Here is a 19,507-nt window from a genome sequence, read left to right on the forward strand (position 1 = left end):
GTGATAACAAATAATCGAAAAGTTAACGATACTGTAGAAAGAAGGATACTGTAATATTTATATTTGTTTTTTTATATTTATCACTCTATATATGATTACCATGCATCTTTAGTCTATTGTAGAAAGAATTATATTATATTATATTATATTATATTATTTATTTTATATATTTATTATAATTATTTGACAACAAAAAATGTAACGTAATTTTAATATTTCAGTTGTGGTTGGTCTGATGCATCTTTAGACTGATGACAAGTATTTACTATATATTAACTATATTGTACAATGATATTGAATATAAACTGTGTGAATATGAACAATTTTATATATATATAATACATACATACATACATACACGTATGTATATATATATATATATATATATATATATATATATATATATATATGGTAGTATTATACTGTCTTGCATGCATTTTCAGACTGGTACCAAATGTTAATGAAATTATTAATATTATATATTATTAATATTTGTATTATTATTTGACTTGATCTGAAATTTCCTAATCATTCCGAAGCCAACATTTTGGTATCGAGCCAAGTCTAGTGCACTTTCATGCGTCAGAAACCCGTCTTAGACAGATATGTTTCATTTAAATCCATTGTGTGTGTGCATTATCTTATCATTTATCAGAAGGTGTTTTTTCATCCTGTGTTAGAAGACGCCACTGACACTTGAAAAGTAGGAATGACAATGATTTGGTACGTGAGCAACATGACTGAAATAACAGACATAGTGTGTGATGGCCAGTGAGCATGAAAACCAGCCGCTTGAAAAGATCAACACTTGCATGCAGTTAACATGTTTTGACAGTTTTATGGGGCAATGTCAATTCAAGAGAAACCCCTTTACTAAAATAGGTCTGAGCTGAGAATAGCAGCGGTACTCCGGGGGGAAACGTCTCCTTCCTTGCGGCTCTTCAAATGCCACTCTGACTTTTATATCAGGGGTTTCCCTCAAGTCAACCCTGCGTCACTGCGGTTCTCACGGTCACTCTGGTCTTGCTGCTGGGGCCATTTGTGGTTTGGGACGAATGTAGTCGGTCAGCGATCTCTGAGCCGTGAGGGAGTAAGTGACTGAGCTGTAGTGTTCAGTTCGGGTCAGGGAGGAAGCTCACTCCATTAAACACTCTCAGGAAAACATTACGCCTCATGTAGACGGACAGAGCTGCAAATGATGTTAGAGAAGTGGGTTTCTTTGGCAGCTCTTAAAGGTGAAGTGTGTAATTTTTGTGAAACTTCTGTTTTCCACTGTTCAAGCACTGTTCAGTAAAATTGTTCATTCACTGAATTTAAAGGGGCAGTAACTCTTTTGAAATGGTTCTTTTTAATGAATGAAAAATAATTGGTTTGTCAAAAATAATCCGTTGGTCAAATTTGTTCATATTCATACTTACTGTGGTTTGTTACTTGTGGTTTGATGAATAAGTCAAGAACCTCTTTGAATAAGTCAATGAGATCCATTAACAGAACCAGTTCAAAATAATAATTTGTTCGCAAATAGGTATTTGTTCACATTAAAGGTATACTATGTAACTTTTGGCTTTGCGGATTAATATGGTTATGGTTATCCTACTGCTCGTAAAACATTCACTGCTAGTTTTAAGAGATCTAACCAGTTTAGATGGAAAGGATCTCAAGCTGACTAGCTGAAGACATTTACTGTAGCTATACCCATTAAAGGGGAGCTATTATGCCCTTTTTACAAGATGCAATCTCAAGTGCTCCCAGAATGTGTCTGAAGTTTCAGCTCAAAATACCCCACAGATCATTTATTACACCATGTTGAAAATGTCAATTTTTGAGTGAAAGGATCAACATGCTGTTTTCGTGCATGTATCTTTAAATGCAAATGAACAAAACATTTGTTTGGTTTTGATTATCATCGCTATCCATGGCCAGGCTCACATGACATTGCAGTTCTTCATCATCATGAAAGTTTTTTTTTATTTGCATGCATTTTAAAGCCATTCACATTCCTGAACGGCACGTTCTGAGACAATGTTTCAGATTTATGTGTAAAATAACAAATGGATTGAGTGGATTTTTACCACAATAGGGGGGTTTGTGTACACACACTGCAGATACATAAATATGTTACAAAACAATATAAAAGCAATTGCATTTAAAAAAAATCATTAAGGAACCTGAATCCTTTAATGGAATCATAATCACAACCAAAATTGTTACATCCTCCTTCGTATATGTAAGGGATAATGTATCCCTCCGCTTCGCGTCGGGGTCCTGATCAGCCTGTTGGGGTTGGTTGTATTCACTATAACAACTGCCTCGCGCTACATTATCCCGCTTATTACATGGCTACCTACCAAATAAATAATTTGACACAAAATATTGAGGAGTTTGTTGATTTAAAAACGATTGTATTGCATCCGCTAAAGAAAATAGTCCGTTCAGTCTCTACGGTTAGAATCCTGCGTCCATAGCAACGCTCTGTTTTTCATGGCAACGGTGTGTTATACTTAGCAGCGATCTGTTATCAAGAAATAACAGACCGCATTCTACATTAGAATTCAACCAAGCCATGTAATAGACCCCTTTTGCGCCGACGTCACAGTTACGTCACGGCGCTAGCTGGAGGCAAAACAAACGGAAAACTGGAGGCGGCCAATACAAACCAGCACAGATTCGGCTACATAATAAGGAGCTTAAATTATTATTTTTATTATTAAATGTCATCTTGTTGTGTTGTTGAGTGCAAGAATCGATGAATAATGAGTATGCTGTATCTGGAATTTTTATTTCTAGAAAATATTCATATCATTAAAATTGCACCGTAGTGTCACTCTTTTATATCTCTATATATATGTATATGTATGCTATCAGTTTCTCTTTACCCTCGGTTTCTCTATCGGGTAGGTGTAGAAGTCACTCAACCGGAGGTAGCGTTAACGTTAATCCTGTCAGATCGTCCATTGACTGAGCGTGTACGGTCATCTGGTTCCGTCCGTTAAAATTAACTTTTGCAAATAACAATCGCGGTCCTGGACACTGAGTGACCTTGCACATTAAGACAAAATCGGATTTTATACAGTCATTGTTAAAAAACAAGCTAACAAAACTGGTAAACTAGCGTTAGTGAAGCGGCCAGAGGGATCTTTCTGCCTCCAGCTAAGCCCCGCCCACACAAATACGTCACCATGTTTACCAACTGTAAAAGGGTCTATAAGCATTGATAAAAGTATTATAAATAGCTGTTTCTTCGGTTGTACACTTTACCTACAATTCTTTGCACAAATATGTCATTGTGGCTTGAGTCTCTGCCCTTGCTTTCTCACATTTACTCGAGATCCTTACCCACTGTGTCCGTGCACGTCCACTTTCGCTCTGTTTATTGCGCTCACGGGGCGGGAAGGGCGCCATGTGAGACATGTGATGACAGCAAGTGCAAAAGCCTGCCGGAGGAACTAGAACTAAACTCCCTCCAGTACATGTAATCCACGCCACCTGGCACCAGTGAGAAGCCATAGTTACTTTGAGAGGAAAGCTGGAAAATCAGATGTCCCGTAAAGATTGTGTGTGGTTCTGCGGAGACGTGCTTCTCTAAAACAAACGGATTTATAGAGTACATGCTTGACTTAATTCTGGTGGCATGTGATGCAACACCTTTTCCTGGTGTGCGCGGAAAACTTCACGTCAGCTTTGGGAGTTGCAAAGATTAAATCACATTTTCTTGGCACATTTAATTGGGATCGAGTACTTGCAGTTTGGGATTTTTGAGGGCATAGATGTGTGGTTTGGAGTGGTCTCGTTTAAAAGCAGGCATGCCCTGTGTGATGTTTCCCTCGTCTCAGCAGCTTTTTCAGATGGGTTTGACAGAATTTAGAACAGCACTATCGTAAAACCTGTGCGTATCCCAATTATTCATGCTGTAGGATACATTTTCATAATTTATGATGAGACATTTGCTGACATATGAATCTTATGCTTAATTGTATTCTTATGGGTCACTATAAAATAAAGCAATAAGCCCCACAAAGATTTAGAACAGCTAAGGGGCTCCGCTCCGCGTCGTGCCTAACAACTGTTTTAAATCCACTGTAAAACACGGCTTCAAGGGGCTTTTTGCTTTTATAAAACGGTTACTCCATAAAAATATTATTTTTAATACTTATTTTATTCATAAAATAAACACCAGCAACAAAAAAATATAATGTTATAACACATTTATTCTTCCGCCAAGCAATGTAGTTCCGAAGAGGTTGCTAAGCAACACATGTAGCAACAAAGAATCACAAACGGCAGTTGCGCAGTAATACTGATGTAATGCGGTCACAGGTGTGTGTTTGTGTAATTCACAACGGCTTTGAACACGGCTCCACCAATCAGAATCAAGGACTGGAACTATCCGTTTCATAATTACAATTTTATTATTAATTTATAAATTAAACTTTGTAATTTAGTAATGTACGTTCTTGGTCCTATTTCTCCAATGCTTGTTATTCTAAAGGGAATATTGTTTGTCTTTATAATCTTTAATACAAATTTGAAACAGGACATTTTCTCACCAATTAATTGACGTTTGACAACTCCGGTATTACCAGTGTCATTATGAATGCCCGTGTGGCCGTGCACATTTTACTTTTACATTTTTTACAAACCCTACCTTTTAAACTCTTTAACATAAAGCTTTGTTGGTCACATTCCACATTGAACTGAGGAGAACATGTGTCTTATATCTGTGCATCGATTTAGGTGCACCTCTTTTTTTTTAGGGCTAAAAAAAAACATATATATATTTATTTATTTTTACTCACAATATTGCATTGATACTGTGGATACTTGTATTGATACTTTTTTATATTTATGTGTGCATATCCTAGAGTTCAATTTATGTAGAATCATGACGGTTCTTTGAGTGAATCTGTTAAAAAGACTCATGAATCAGTCTTGAACTCACTCACACGGTGCATACTGTCTGAATAGATACTACATTTGAAAATTGAACTTACTTCGCGGCCATTAAAAAATGTTTATATATGAATTTGACTAGTATGAATGAAATTGATCTGACATCTGCCATGTTGTCATTATCATGTGACCTACCAGGGTCAGTTGTGTCGCTTCACCTCGAGTCATTAATCCTCTCCCGTGGCCTCATGGGATAGTAGTGTCCATTGAATGTGCACTTCAGAATCTCGACAGAAGTAGTAGGTCATCCGGGTCCTTTTGCCTACTGTTTTAGTAATTTAGTAACTGTTTTTGTCCTACTGTAATAGGACATACTACTCTGTCTACGTACTGTTTTTCGCAAACTATATAATTGGGAAGTATTCGATTTCGGACGCAGCAGTTTCATTAAAATAAGTCAATATATTTATCCCGTTCAACTCAATATGAACCAGAAAACTGTTGTTGCATTGTGTACTTAAGGCATTTGTATTTTTTTTTTTTATTCTATCGTTGTGACCTGTTATTGTGTGATGTGGTTTTCTTTCTCAAAACTCCCAAAAGAACTGTTTTGAATTGTTAAGGTCCTGAAATCAGAAATTCTCTCAGATTCCCATCCCTATTAGCTTTCCCCAGCCCTACTTGCCAGAAACATGGTATTCGGGTAAGCCTACCCTCACAGACTGAGTGATTTTTCCTTTACTCTAGGCCTCATTCCTCTTGGAACAGCTGATATTTATGGTTACATAACATGGCTAAACTGTGAAGTCCTGCTGTGTGCTAGACTGCTCCAGATACTGTTGTTATGCTGACAGACAGGTTCCTTTGTTCCAGGTGGACATAAGGAGAAATGTACACACTCTTATTGTGGGGCGAGCTGCGTTATGTCTGCTTGACATGTGATTGTTATTGTCAGTTCTGTTAAGCTTTGTGACAGCAAATATGGAAGGCTGGGAGGGAATGTGTCAGCGTGGCAGATTGGTAAAGGGTGGTTTACACCCGCCCCGCCGCGTGTCAAAAATGTGTCACGGCGTCCTTCTGCTCTGGCCTTTGTCATGCATTTACACTGTAGAGGAAAAGCCCACTTGAGTGACGTGCTCTTCATCTCTGGCTCTGTTACAAAACCTAGTGTGCTGCCAACATAGGGAACATTATAAGGTGTTCCCGTCGACCAAAAGCTAAATTAACATTGCATGTTATACTGAAGGTAAGGTGTTTTTCATATGTTGTGCTAATTGTATGTAGAGCGTTGCAAATCACTGTCTTGGTTATATTTCAGTTCAATAGGCAGCAGACAGCAAAGCAGCTCATTAGGTAATAAAACACAGCCATTACATAATTTCTGTTTTTTGCTCTTTTGACAGTTCAAGCCAAGCGAAGAGAAACCAACACGCAGATCTGGATTACGTCCAGAGGGGGCGCTATGAGTTTCTGAGATTGTCCTTTCTTTCCTGTCCCGCATCTCTTTTGACTCGTCTTTCCATTCAACCGTGGATGGTGAGCAGCCAACGAGTCCCAGAGGAGCTGTGAGGTGTTTCTCACATCCTCATTTGCCAGGACACACTCCTCTTATTATCAACCCAATCACTTCAGAAAGAGCCGTCGCAGCCACAATGAGTTCCCACAGCCGCCCAGGTAAGAGCTCTTTGTGGCCCTTCAGTGCTTTTCATCTTAGGTTACCCCTCTCAGAACAAGATAAACACTATGGAATCAGCTCCGATCGGGTTTCAGTTACGTCTGTCTGTAAATAAACCTTTTGTGATCCAGATATGTGCCATTACAAACCCGTTTTTTCTCTGTAGAAGAGGATAGTGTTTCTCAGCTACAGGAATAGCACGTGATTGGGCTTCGAGGGTTGAGAATCAGCCTTGAGATGCCAGAAAAGGCTTTTGAGCAGCTTTTTGATTCGCACTCAAATATCTGTCCCCTCGACTTTGCCAAGGCCGCCTTGTCCAACTGTCAGCTCGAGGAGGAGTTTGATTATTCTTGGAAAAATTTTTAAGCTGTGCTGTTTCTCCCTGGCTCCTTCTCTTCCTTTATCTTTCCTCTTCTCTCTTTCTGCTTATATTTTCCTTTTTGTGTTCGCAGAGGAAAAGGTCAAAGAGTTTCAGATGGTTTCTTTTCACTGAATCTTCCGCTAGACAGATGAGCACTCGGTAGTTGTACTGCTTCATTCTGAGCCATTGGGTTAGTAAAGCAATGAGAGGTCAGTTACAGGGATTATGCAACAATTAATGATGTGGTTGAAATCCAGGCAGTTCAATAGGAATATTCGTGATTGTGAATTTTTCTGAATTGTGAAAGATTTCAGCACGCAGATTTCAGGCTCAACTGGTTCAAGTTAATCTTGCGGGCAACAGAAAGCATCTTGGTTAGTGACTTCTGTTTGATACACTATTGACAATTGATAATCAACCTTTTTGCATGCAAAATTTCGCCAATATTTTGCTAATGAGTCGTGCTGTTCTTGGCCTAACCCTGCCTTAACTGTGGTAAAATCACTGTGCTTATTGTTTCTGGCTACATTCATTAATGATGATAATATTGAAAAATATCAATCATTATTATCAACTGTTTTCAACATGATAATAATAAGAAATGTTTCTTCAGCACCAAAATCTGCATCTTAGAATGATTTCTGGAGGATCATGTGACACTGAAGACTGGAGTAATGATGCTGAAAATTCAGCTTGGCATCACAGGAATAAATTAGATTTTAAAATATATTAAAGTAGAAAACAGAATTTGTAACAATATTCCACAATATTACTGTTTTACGGTATTTTTTTTTATAAAATAAATGCAGCATTGATGAGCATAAGAGACTTCTTTAAGGGTGTGTAAAGACTTGTCAGGTTTGGTTTGATTAAAACGAATTCTGATGCGTTTGCTCTGTTAGTGCAGTTTATTTGAATAAGTGTGAACGCTGCCATCCGAACCCTTGTGCGCACCAAACAAGCGGACCAAGACCGCTGAAAATGTGGGTCTCGGTCTGCTTCCAAACGAACTCTGGTGCAGTTCGACTGAAATATGAACGCAACACGGACCAAAGACATGTAAACGAACCAAAAACGGGACATGATGTCACGAGATGCGACCCTAAAAAGGGTACTCTTTTTTTTTTCCCCATCATAGTCACTATGTTGCCCATCACAGGCATCAGAACCACGTCTCCTCACAGCAGATCTGTGGTTTGTGTGTGTGATGGAGGGATTTCTGCCGCTGCTTTGACTCCTTTACACATTTTATCACTGTTAGAAATTACAGTGTGAACTCTAAGCGAACCAGGACTAAATGTATGATTTTCTTTCTTGTTCTGGACCAAAAGATCCAAGAGAACCGAACTACAAGTGTGAGCACACCCTAAAACGTTTGAACAGCAGTTTATGTATGAGTATATTCAAATATTTACATGAAATATTGAGAGGTTTTCAACTGAATATTGTTTCATGTAATGGTGTTGAGAGCAGTGTTTTGCTCCACATGAGTAGATTACAGAAACAACACTCATTAGCCAATCATCTCACTCCTGATCTTCTCAAAGGGTTAAAGACTTCGTTGGTGGTCTGTGTCGCTAATCCAGGGTTGATGTAATAGTTTTGTTCTCTCTGAGATGGATTGGAGATTTGGAGGCCTGATGTCACCTCTCACACATCCCCTCTACTAATCCGCTTTTGGTCCAAAAGAGCATTTTCAGCCGGGGATCGCCAGCATCAGTCTAATCTGCTGTTTCTCATCAGAGGAGGTAATTCCCTGATCTCTCTCTCTTTCACTGAATTTTTCATCCACATCACATTCCTTCAGCATCTGTTGACATTACCCAGCGTGCCTAAATGTGAACTTTCTTCTCGAGACCCCTCCTTAGACACTACTGGTCTAGGACTTTGTAAGCAAAAATGTTTTTAAAGCTTATTATTTGTGGTACAGAAAGCATTTGCGAATGCTTGCGCTCAGTCTCGGGACTTGCGCCATGGAGAGCAGCTGTTTGATTGTCAGCTTGCTGCCCTCGTCCCATGAGCCACATGAAAAGCAATGGCTGATTTGCCAGTAACGATGAATATCGCTTTAGCGCTGTGGGCTTGTATTTATTTCAGTACCTTAGAAGCTTTTGCCTGAGGCTCTGATATCTCTGTGCATTTGAAGGTGGACAGCTTGATGTACTTTCATTTCTCTCCAGAGCTTCTGGATTGGCAAACAGGTTTTTGATCCGGCCGTATCAAAGTCCAGACTTCCTTTGGGAATATCAGGCGGTTCCATTCTGCTGGGTTACTGGGTGATGGAGCCCATTGTTTTCTGTGTACCCAGTTGCATGGACTGCCCAGGCTGACATCATGGCTGCTAGCCTACAGGCTTTACTGCTCCACACAACTGGCACTAATGGTGTGTTTGCCCCAGGGTAGGCGGATGGGGAACGCAACTTGATCCAGATGCAGACGCCAGTGCACCAAACTCCCCTACAGCAGACTCGTAATCGCAGTCTGTCACTGTTTTTAGTCGGGCCGTGCAGCTGCAAACCTGCCTGCTCCTCAGTCAATCTCTGTTTATGCTGTATTACTGCCACCATCGAGTCTAAGAATAGCTCTTGAGAAGTCTTAACCCATAATCCCCTCGCATGAAAGAACCTAGTGCTGTACAGTGTGATTGGCGCGTTTTAATAATCCTTGAATAATCTGATTCTACCTAAATTGTTGGTTAAAGTATCAAATTGGAAAACAATTCCAATTTCATTTCAAAACTATAAATCATGTCTCATCCTGAGACTTTTCTATGTTTTTTTAAAATATTTTAGAAATGTTAGAAAGATGAAAATAACAATTTGTGCCTGTAAACTTGCGTCACTGACTTTTTCTTTCTTTCTTGTATCAGTCTTTGCTTGCTTGCTTGCTTGCAAGTTTGAGATTTAAAATGAGAATGTGGAAAATATGTCCTGATGTTTACGAGGGGCGGACAGATTTACATGGTTGAAATGTGAATCATAATATGTTTTTTGTAAAATGTGAGTACACGGTACAGTGATAGATTCATGTTTTCCTTGCAGTTTTTTTTTTTGCCATCAATAATTCCTATTATTTTGAATTCCACTGGCCTGATGGAATGCTTGTTATATGTTTTTATTTAGTAGGCCTACATGCATTACCACATTATGTGCAATACAAAAATAGTGGGTAAACTTATTTTGGTTGCTATGCTTTTTTTTAATTTTATTTTTTATTTTGAGCTGACATTTTGTTGGGTGGCTTTATTTGTTCTAGTCCCGCGGTCATTGTTTTGAACTATTAAACCAATTTGTGTTGGAACTATCTTGTTTTGCAGAGTTTAATCATGATATTTGAGTGCTTTTTGTGCCTCATTATGTGTAATTATTTCCTTCTCGGCATTCAGAGGGCAGGTTTTTCAGGGAATTTTTCCTTCCCCCCATAAAACCCAAACTATGTCTCTCTATGAGTTCCAGTCAGTTTGTCCATTCATTAAATAACCTTGTGCTAGGAGTTTTATTTCTGTGCCAAATTTAATGCTGGTTAAGTTGTTGGGAGTAAGAGAAAATTGCCATATTGCCAAAAGGCCATGACCATGTGAGGTCATTTGAGTGTTGTTAAAGGTAGCAAATATGTAGTTCTGGCTATTGGTTCTGTTTAAACAGTGATATGCATTGTGTGTGTGTGTGTGTGTGTGTATTAGAGATTAATCAGCCAATATTACATTAGGAATATTGCACAGGCAATAACGTCAGCTGCATGTTCTCACTCAGTCTCTTCTCTCCGGCGATGAAGTGAAATGACACACACCCGCTTCCTCTCTCTCGTCTCATTCGCTCCGGTTAAATAGTGCTTGTATTGTGATTCATTTTACTAAATCCCACAGGTTTTGCGTTCACACCAAAAGCCTGCGCGCCACTGATCTTTATAATTGACGCTCACATAAAGCCGCCTTTCAAACAGCTTGTGAGTCGCAAGTACCAAAATGAGTATTCAGTTAAACACATTCAGGTCTGGAACGTAAATAGTTGAGAAAGATAACGCATGTTGTGTAACAGTATATTGAATCCGTGCATAAACTCTTAAAGTGACAGCAGGAATATTAGGCTGCTGTGTGCCATGTTAATCAAAGAACAAAAGACAAGAGCGGAATGGTGGATATAATACTGAAATAGACCTGCACATAATCATGGTATATGAGACATACACAATATTGGCCCATATATCTGTCTGTCTCTAGAGTGCATCTCAAGTGTGGTTGTGCAATTGTAATATAGATCATAGCAACTGTATTATGTAAGTTGTTTTCATTTTTCATGTTTGTTCAGTTGTTGTTTTGCGTCATACCTTGAGGTTTGCAGAGATTTTTTTCCCTCTTCAGATCTTAAATCTTAATCTCCTCTGTTTATGAATTGCATGTCGTGTGAAGCTTGTTTGTACGTTACATCCTCACTTCTCATGAAGGGATCCCATGCTCTGGGAACCTCTGTTGATAGAAAAGTAAATGATATAGGAGTGGTCTTTCATCACGAAACCTATTTTTATCCGGTTTCTCAGGGCCCTTTTCCTCAGAAACGTGAACGTTTGCCATGTCACATGCTCATGGAGAAGTTGTGTAAACATCATTTCTGTCATGAAGCTCAATTATTTTCCAGCAAGAGGAACTGTTGATTGGTGTTGAAGGATGGCAGATCATATATTCTTTGCTGGTAACACATTTTGGGTGGTAGTTTTGTTCCAGTGATCAAGCGCTGTGCCGATCTCACAAGTAGGTTAGTCTCCTGGCTCAGGTTGTGGGGAGATCGCTCTCACAGGCCTGAACAAGCCCCATGATTAATTGCTGGCAGGCTGAACTGTGGGGATCTTGCGTCAATAAATCGTCATGAAGGCAACTCTCCTGCTTCAAACATAAACACAAAGACAGGCCGGGTTGTGACTGAAGCCTGGCCAGCGCTAGTTAGGGCTCTACAGGTCCTTTGAGGCGCTAGCGCAGTTTATTTAACACCCAAATTTTATTAGAGGAGATCTAGCCACAGGTCTCTCTGGGCTCTTTAATTTAACTAAAGCCAAGGCCTGGATTTGTGAAGTCTAAGATTTGTCCTTGTCTCAAACAAATGAGGGCGAATTTATTTAATTCAAACTCAGTGACTTTTTTTTTTTCCTGTTAGCTTTCCTTTTTGTCTTGTTTTATTTCCAGATCATAGTTTCATTCTCAGTTATTATCCAGCATTTGCTATTGGGTGGTCTCTGTTTTACACTTATGTAGATGGATCTTATAGACAGATTCAAATGTTGATTGACTGATGTCAATGAATATTGTTGAGTGTTATTTTGATTTGATTTATTTTCAATATTTCTTTTAAAGGGATACTTCAGGATTTAGCATTAAGCTCTGTATTAGTAGAAAACCTGTTGTATTTTCGAATTACCATGCTATCCACCCTCATATCCCCCTGAGACGAGAGATTTATGTATTTTTTGTCTGGAAAAAATCCTCCGATGACGCAAAAATCGTCATTTTGCGTCATCGGAGGATTTTTTGGCCAGAGGCTAAAGACTATAGCCAGTAGTAGGGGCTGTTCTGCATGTTTTCAACCCGCCCATAGAGGGTGGGATCTCACTCACAGAATGTACACATAGTTCAGCCATCTTTCTTTGGAAGCTAAGCTAGCAGGCTCTTGTTCTGTGGAGAAAGCTGAGTAGTAGGAGAAAGCTGAGTAGTAGGGGTTACCATCCTCTTTTTCCCGGACATGTCCGGCCGTCGAGATCGTCCCAAATGTCTGGGATTCGGCTTTTGCTTTCTGCAGTCGCCATTCATTGTTTACATGCACACCTTTTGTTTCAATCTAACTGAATTCATTCCGATTGGTGAATCTGAATGTAGTGTTTACATGAACGCTAAACAAGTGATCGGTTGATGTGCGTTTTAACATTGCTAAGAAAATTCCCGCTCCTCCGTGAGAGATACGAGACCGGTGCATCTCAGTAATCACACCACCGGCCTCGCGCCGTTCTCCCGCGGCTGTCAGCCTCGTCCTGCTCGCCACAGTAAACATGATGAATGGCGACTGTAGAACGCAAAAGCCGAATCCCGGACATTTTGGGCGATCTCGAAATCCCGGGCAAACTCATCACGGAGACTCACTAGTAGCCTAGCTTTGTTGTTTTCAACTGCGCTCTCTTACCGGTAGGCGTGGCTTGGGAGTGGCCCCCTAGGGCAGCGAAGCAAGTGCATTCTGGGAGTTGTTGTCTTTTATCAACATAAGCCAAAAATACATTTTCTGGCTTTTCTTAGTCTAGAAAGCTCCAAATTCAAACATAATTTCACATTTCTTCTACATAAATGACCCATTTTAAATACACATTCATCTTTCCAGAGGTGAAGTATCCCTTTAATATCTACGCTACCAACAGATTAAGGTTAAGATTTTTTTTTAAAGAAATTACTTTTATTCAGTAAGGACACAAAGACATCAAAAGTGCAAAAGTGACCGTAAAGACATTTATTTTGTTAAATGCAAAAATTTTTTTTTTTTTTTTTTTTTTCAAATAAATGCTGAACTTTTTACTGGAGAAATGGTTGCTGAAAAATTTGCTTCACACAGGAATAAATTACATTTTAACATATATTCAAATAGAAATCAGTTATTTTAAATTGTAATAATATTTCAGAATATTACAGTTTTTGCTGTATTTTTGATCAAATCAATGCAGCATTGGTGAGCATAAGGAACTTCTTTCAAAAAGTTTCAACGACCCAAAACTTTTAGTTCAAGTTTCCTTCATCACTCAAATTCCTTGCATTTTTCATATATTACAACATTTAAGTAAAACCTGTACTGTTATACTGGTGCATATACATGAAATGTAATTAATATTCATTTGGCAGTAAATTACTCAATTACAAAATATTCAATTCATAATTTAACTATTTTTTTTTTAGTTCTTATGTCAACTACTGGAACACAATGGCTGATGGAAATTATGGTTTGTTTTGGTATGGTATGCCTAGTCCTTATACAAGTACATTTATCGTTTTTTAGCCTTTCTCCTGTTGATTTGAGCTCACTACTCGCAGCTAACCTTCCGAGAGCTCTACATTCCTTCATTCCTTTCCTTTTGGAGAGGTAATGCTACAGTACATTCATGCAGAAGGATCTTGAAGGAAAGGGAATTAGACGCTAGTGCACGCACAGATGCACTGAAACCCAAAATATCCCTCGATCCTTTTTCAGCTCCAGTTCGGTAGCAGATGGTTTTGAATAATTCATGACAAGTTTGTGGGTAGCGTTCAGAATCACATTTATCCTGAGGACTGTTAGAGTTCATAATTTTCTCCAAAAATGTTCTCCTCATCCCAAAAATGACACAAGTGCTGTGTGATGTTCGTAAGTGCGGCAATTTCCCCAGAACTCTTTTTTTTTTGTTTTTTTTGTATTGTAACATTTCCATGTAACATGGAAATCTGCAGAGCTTTTTGCATAAAATTGCCTTAAGTGTCTGTAATTCTTACTTTTACTTAAAATGACCACAATAAATGGAGATACTATGTGGGTTCAATGAAAGAGTGTCAAATATGTTCTGTCAAATATGGAAAAGAATGGAAAGTTGGGAACAGGGTGTATTTGAGAATTAAATTGATAGTAAATAGATACAAGTCTGAGACAACTAGTACTGAAATTGCTTTAATTCAGCATTTGGTAACTTTATTTTAAGGTGACGTAGTTACACGTTCCTACATGTACTTACTATAGTAATAACAGTAAATTATGCATAATTACGTAACTAACCCTAGCCGTAACTCTATACTAAGTAAATGTGGTTAATTTATATTAGTCAGTAGTACTTAAGTGCAATGTATCTGCATCACCTTAAAATAAAGTGTAACCTAGCATTTTTAAAATTTCAAAGCAGCATAACAATTTGATTAAAGTTGTATTGAAAAAATGGTATCAGTTTATTTTACTGTACTATTCCCTATGTACATACTATGTACGTATTTGGTGTTGTGATTAGTTGGTTACCTTATATTAATCTGTAGTTTCTTAGATAAGTACACTTAAGTGCGCATACTGTAAAATAAAGTGCAACCGAAAAAAGTATGAATTTCAGAATATCTTCTTTTGGCCCCTTTCTGCAGTTTTTTAAAGGGGTGGTTGATTATGATTTCACTTTTTTTAATTTTAGTTAGTGAGTAAAGTTGCTGTTTAAGCATAAACAACATCTGCAAAGTTACAATGCTCAAAGTTCAAAGAAAAGGAAGATATTTGCTTTTCAAGAAATTACTTTTTAAGGACTGCAACAAATGGCTGGAAGGGACTACTGAACATTCCTCCCGGATTAGTGACATCACTAACCCTAAAATTTACATAAACCCCGCCCCCTGAACACGATTTATAGATTATCAAGACAGAATATGCTAATCAATGACCAGAAGATAACTACACATATCCTACATAAATTCATCAACTAACCATTCAGAAACGTCCTGTTGCATTCTACATGTTGTCACTTCTTCTTGAGTCTCTCCATCATTGTCTGAATCCGGTCTGAACATAAAAGGCTAAAAGTTTTAGAAATTTTCAGTGCATGTCTGTGTGAGTGCAAGCTGTTGTAGCTCCGCCCTCTGTGCCGGGAGCAGCAGCTCATTTGCATTTAAAGGAACAGACACAAAACGGTGCGTTTTTGCTCACCCTCAAAAAGGGAAAATTGTAACATGTTATATGAAAATATCTGTGGGGTATTTTGAGCTAAAACTTTACATACACACTCTTACATCTTGTAAAAATGGCGTTATACCACCCCTTTAAATGATCAATGTCCCTATTTTGCTTAAACGATTAGTGACATAGAAATTCTTATTCATTTTATGTCATAACTTTTCTTTGTTTTATACTTTTTGAATCTTAAAACTGCTTATTTACCAAGAAAACCAACAAAAAGAAGTCTCAAACAGCATCCATCAGGGCCAGAGTCAAGGCTTTAGAGGAAGTTAATTACCCAGGCAGTGATATTGGAGACCAGTGTGTTTGTTTAAAGTGTGCAGTGGCCTGTATTACTTGCGTAAAACTGTAATCAGGAGGTGATTTTCAGGGGGGTTTGTGGTTAAATCAGTGTGAATATTAGTCTGTGGTCTACGAAGTGTAGAATTAGTGTTGTAAGGTCACCAAAATGTCATTGCTATTACCAAACAAGTGCTCTGGAAAATTCGCCACTGTGGAAAGATAGATGTGTTGGCGGAAGCCAGAGAGGGGAGGACTAGTTTAAACAAAACCTCCTCAGAACAATGGAAATGATGAGAGAGTAATGAGATTTATATGCTGTCATTGTCTCATTTTTTCGTTTTCCATAATATCCAATTCTGCTAATCCAATTCGGGGTGAAATATACCCGCGTTCTGCCTTTGTATTGAATTTAAGAAATGCCTCGGGTTCCGCTTTGCCAAAAGGGACGTTTATCGTTCATTTATGAGTTTTTCAAAATGCAATATGACTGTTATGAATAGGCACTCAAAGCTTATCCTGCATGTGGATGTCTCATCTATAGATGGCATGCTTGTCTTTTTTTTTTTTTCATATTGAGGCATTATCACATTCCACTCATTTTTTCAGATGGCATCACACACAACTACGCAGATTTGTAAACCCACAGTCTGGCCCTCATGTGCCACATGAATATGGCAGGAAAGACCAGCTAATTGCAAAGTTAAGAGCATTTTGACGTAGCCTGGCACTTGCTGTGCACGCCATTTAAAACATGTTTTATAGCCGCATCTAACACACATCAAGGCACACGTATGCTAGTTTGTCTCCCAGACGAGTTCGATTACAGCTTCAGAGACCAGAGCGAGCAGCCAATCTTGATGAGGCACGCCGCACCATTACGAGGCAGACGGCTGGCCAAACCCACCAGCCCGCCACTGTTAGGACCGTGCAGTTAACCAGCACTTGTGGGAAATTCACCAGCTTCAAAGCCCCGGAGCCAGATGTGACGAGATGTTTTCTTTAAATAATCCTCAACATCTCTTGTTTTTTTACAAGCAGGGTTGTTTCACAGGCCACCACAGTTTGTTTCCATTTCCTCTGTGAATTGTGCTTTGTGTTCAAAAACGCCACAATTCAGTCATGTCAGTGAGGATGTTTAAAATGATTTGTTTAAAGGGGTCATATCATGACTAATCAAATATTTTTAATCAAATGAAATCCGTTCTATGTGCTTTAAGGACATTGAAACTTTCAGAACTCAAAGCTTCTTTCCAAGTGAAACTAAGCCACAAAGATGACTTTTTTAATTACATTTTTTCCACTGAGAATGCCTTTTAAATTCCTTTTCAATTGGGGTTGTAGAATTGCAGGATGCAGAACAACAGGATGTAGAATTGCAAATCAAATTTGAATGTAAGGAAGTAGAATTGAAATTCATAGAACTAATTTTTAACTAGCAAACTTTTAACTAGCAAAGTTTGTCACGCCAAACTATGAATATTGAAAAAAGATTTGAAGGTTAGGACAGACAGACAGGTTTATATTAGCTTATATTTCATCACATTTAGTAAATTAGGACAATGGTGGAATCAGTTCCTCTTTCTCTCTGTCATTCAACTTCCTAATACAGAGAAAAGATTTATATTACTTCTAAACAAGAAAATTGTTTATTTTTAACAATATCATTTGATATCTTCAGTCTGATCTTCCCAGTTTGTTTCTTTACTTTTTTTTTAGCGTTGATAGTTTTGTGAATCGTTACTCCTAGGAGCGACTCACCAGAGTAAAAAATTACCTGTTTAATTATATGAAAAACTGAATTTAATTTGGATGACAAAAAACAGACTAAAATTGTAATTGGATCACAGAGGGGGAAAAAAAACTAAATTATTAAAAAATAGGTGCTATGACCCCTTTTAAGAAAATTCTGGCTGGAGTATAAACACTTATCTGACACCAATTACTCCTTTACTCTTTATGTATCCTGAGGTTTGTTTTGTTTCTTGTGCATGATGCCAGAAACAGGTAATATTCTTCTGTTTGTGTTTATGCTGTGATATTTGTGCAGATGACTCAACGAATATAGACAATTAAGGGTTGAAGTTAGGTGAAGTCCCTTGCCTACCTTCAGCGAACGTCAAGTCAGTTTTATTTGTGTAGCGCTTTTCACAATATGTTTTGTTTCAAAGCAGCTTTACAGAACATTGTGCCTCAGTACCTCCAGTTAGCAAGCCAGATGAGACTGTGGCTTAGTTTTTTTTTTGGCAGGATAGGAAAAAAGTATTGGGAAACAGCCTTTATCACTGGTTTTGGAAGTAGTTTTCACCTTGTCTCCATTGAGATTTAAAAAAGTTTTAGTAAAGAGTTCTGTATCTTGAATCAAACTAACCAGCTCTGTAATCAATCACAACATGACGTTTGATTTAAAGCAGAAAAAGTGCTTGAATATTGGTAAAAAGTCACAAGACTATATCATTTATTGTGGGAATTATTTTATTGTGAGAATTATTGCTCGAAGCCGAATACTATGTTCAGAACATAGGACATAGTGATGGGAAAAAATGTGAGATGGGAGGAAAAATATATTTCAATGGTTTTGCATTATCTCGCAATTATATAGTTGTGTATTTATATTGTACATAATTTGCTGGCATCAATATGCGGGGTATTCAAATTGCTTGTAAAATGCTAGCTTTTCACTTTCCTATTCACGATCACGCTTACTCTGTGAATAGGGAGTGATGGTACTGAACACACATTTCAAGATAAGATATTTGATGACGCTGAGGATCTGTTGCGCACCAAATTATCCTCATTGTCCTGCCAGTCATTTTTCTTTACTATCTTCACATAAGTGAAATCTGATATACCCACAGCAAGCCTAACCATGTCCCTTTAGGGGCTCCGTAGAGTGCGTTATTCATTTTCTATTCCTTTCCGAAATTTGGATTTAGGCTTCAGGCTCATCCCTATGAAGCATTGCAAATGATGCGATTGAATTCCAATTTACAATATAATGCTGTATTAAACTAGCGAGTAGGTTGCAAGAAATACAATATATGTCATCTTTGTTGTACAGTATCCAAATATATCTAAATATAAAGAGTTTAAGAGTTAAGGTAGACGCAAGGGCGTCTTTCACGGTGGGACGGTTACTGTTGTGCTCTTTTGGCCAAATAGGGAATACAATCGAAACGGTTTCCTTGATGGAACTGAAACTTTCCAGGCACTAATCCACAGATTAGCTACTAAAGACAATCCTTCCAAACTTGGCCTGGCCGATAGTCTTGCAACTGTTCTACCTCATCTACCGCTTTATCATTTGGTAAGAAACATTTACGTTACCGTGTCAGTATTAAGCTAATGTTATGAATGTAGGGTGATGTGGGGATGTGTTCAACAAACGTAGCTTTTGATAATGTATCATCCGCACAAAGCATGTTTAAAGTTTGTGAGTTATTGTATTTATTGAGAGTTGTATTTGTTGAACACCTTTGGGATCAATTGGAACGAACAGGCCCATCGCACAACGTCACTACCTGACCTCACTGGTGCTTTTGTGTCTGAATGGGAATAAATCCTTGCTTCCATGTTCCAACATTACAGGCCTTCCCAGAA

General features: G+C 38.2%; 1 protein-coding gene across 2 annotated transcripts in view; it reads left to right on the top strand.

Annotated features, from left to right (window-relative positions):
* Positions 1-19,507, top strand: part of hdac4 (histone deacetylase 4) — a 210,924-nt gene that overhangs the window by 8,014 nt on the left and 183,403 nt on the right. For both annotated transcript variants that reach the window (XM_079880503.1, XM_079880504.1), the window contains exon 2: positions 6,294-6,564. In XM_079880503.1, coding sequence (XP_079736629.1) covers positions 6,543-6,564 — 22 coding nt within the window. In that variant the 5' untranslated portion in view covers positions 6,294-6,542. The remainder of the gene's footprint in view (positions 1-6,293; positions 6,565-19,507) is intronic.

The sequence above is a fragment of the Squalius cephalus genome (assembly GCF_949319135.1).
Source record: "Squalius cephalus genome assembly, chromosome: 9".
Taxonomy (NCBI): Eukaryota; Metazoa; Chordata; class Actinopteri; order Cypriniformes; family Leuciscidae; genus Squalius; species Squalius cephalus.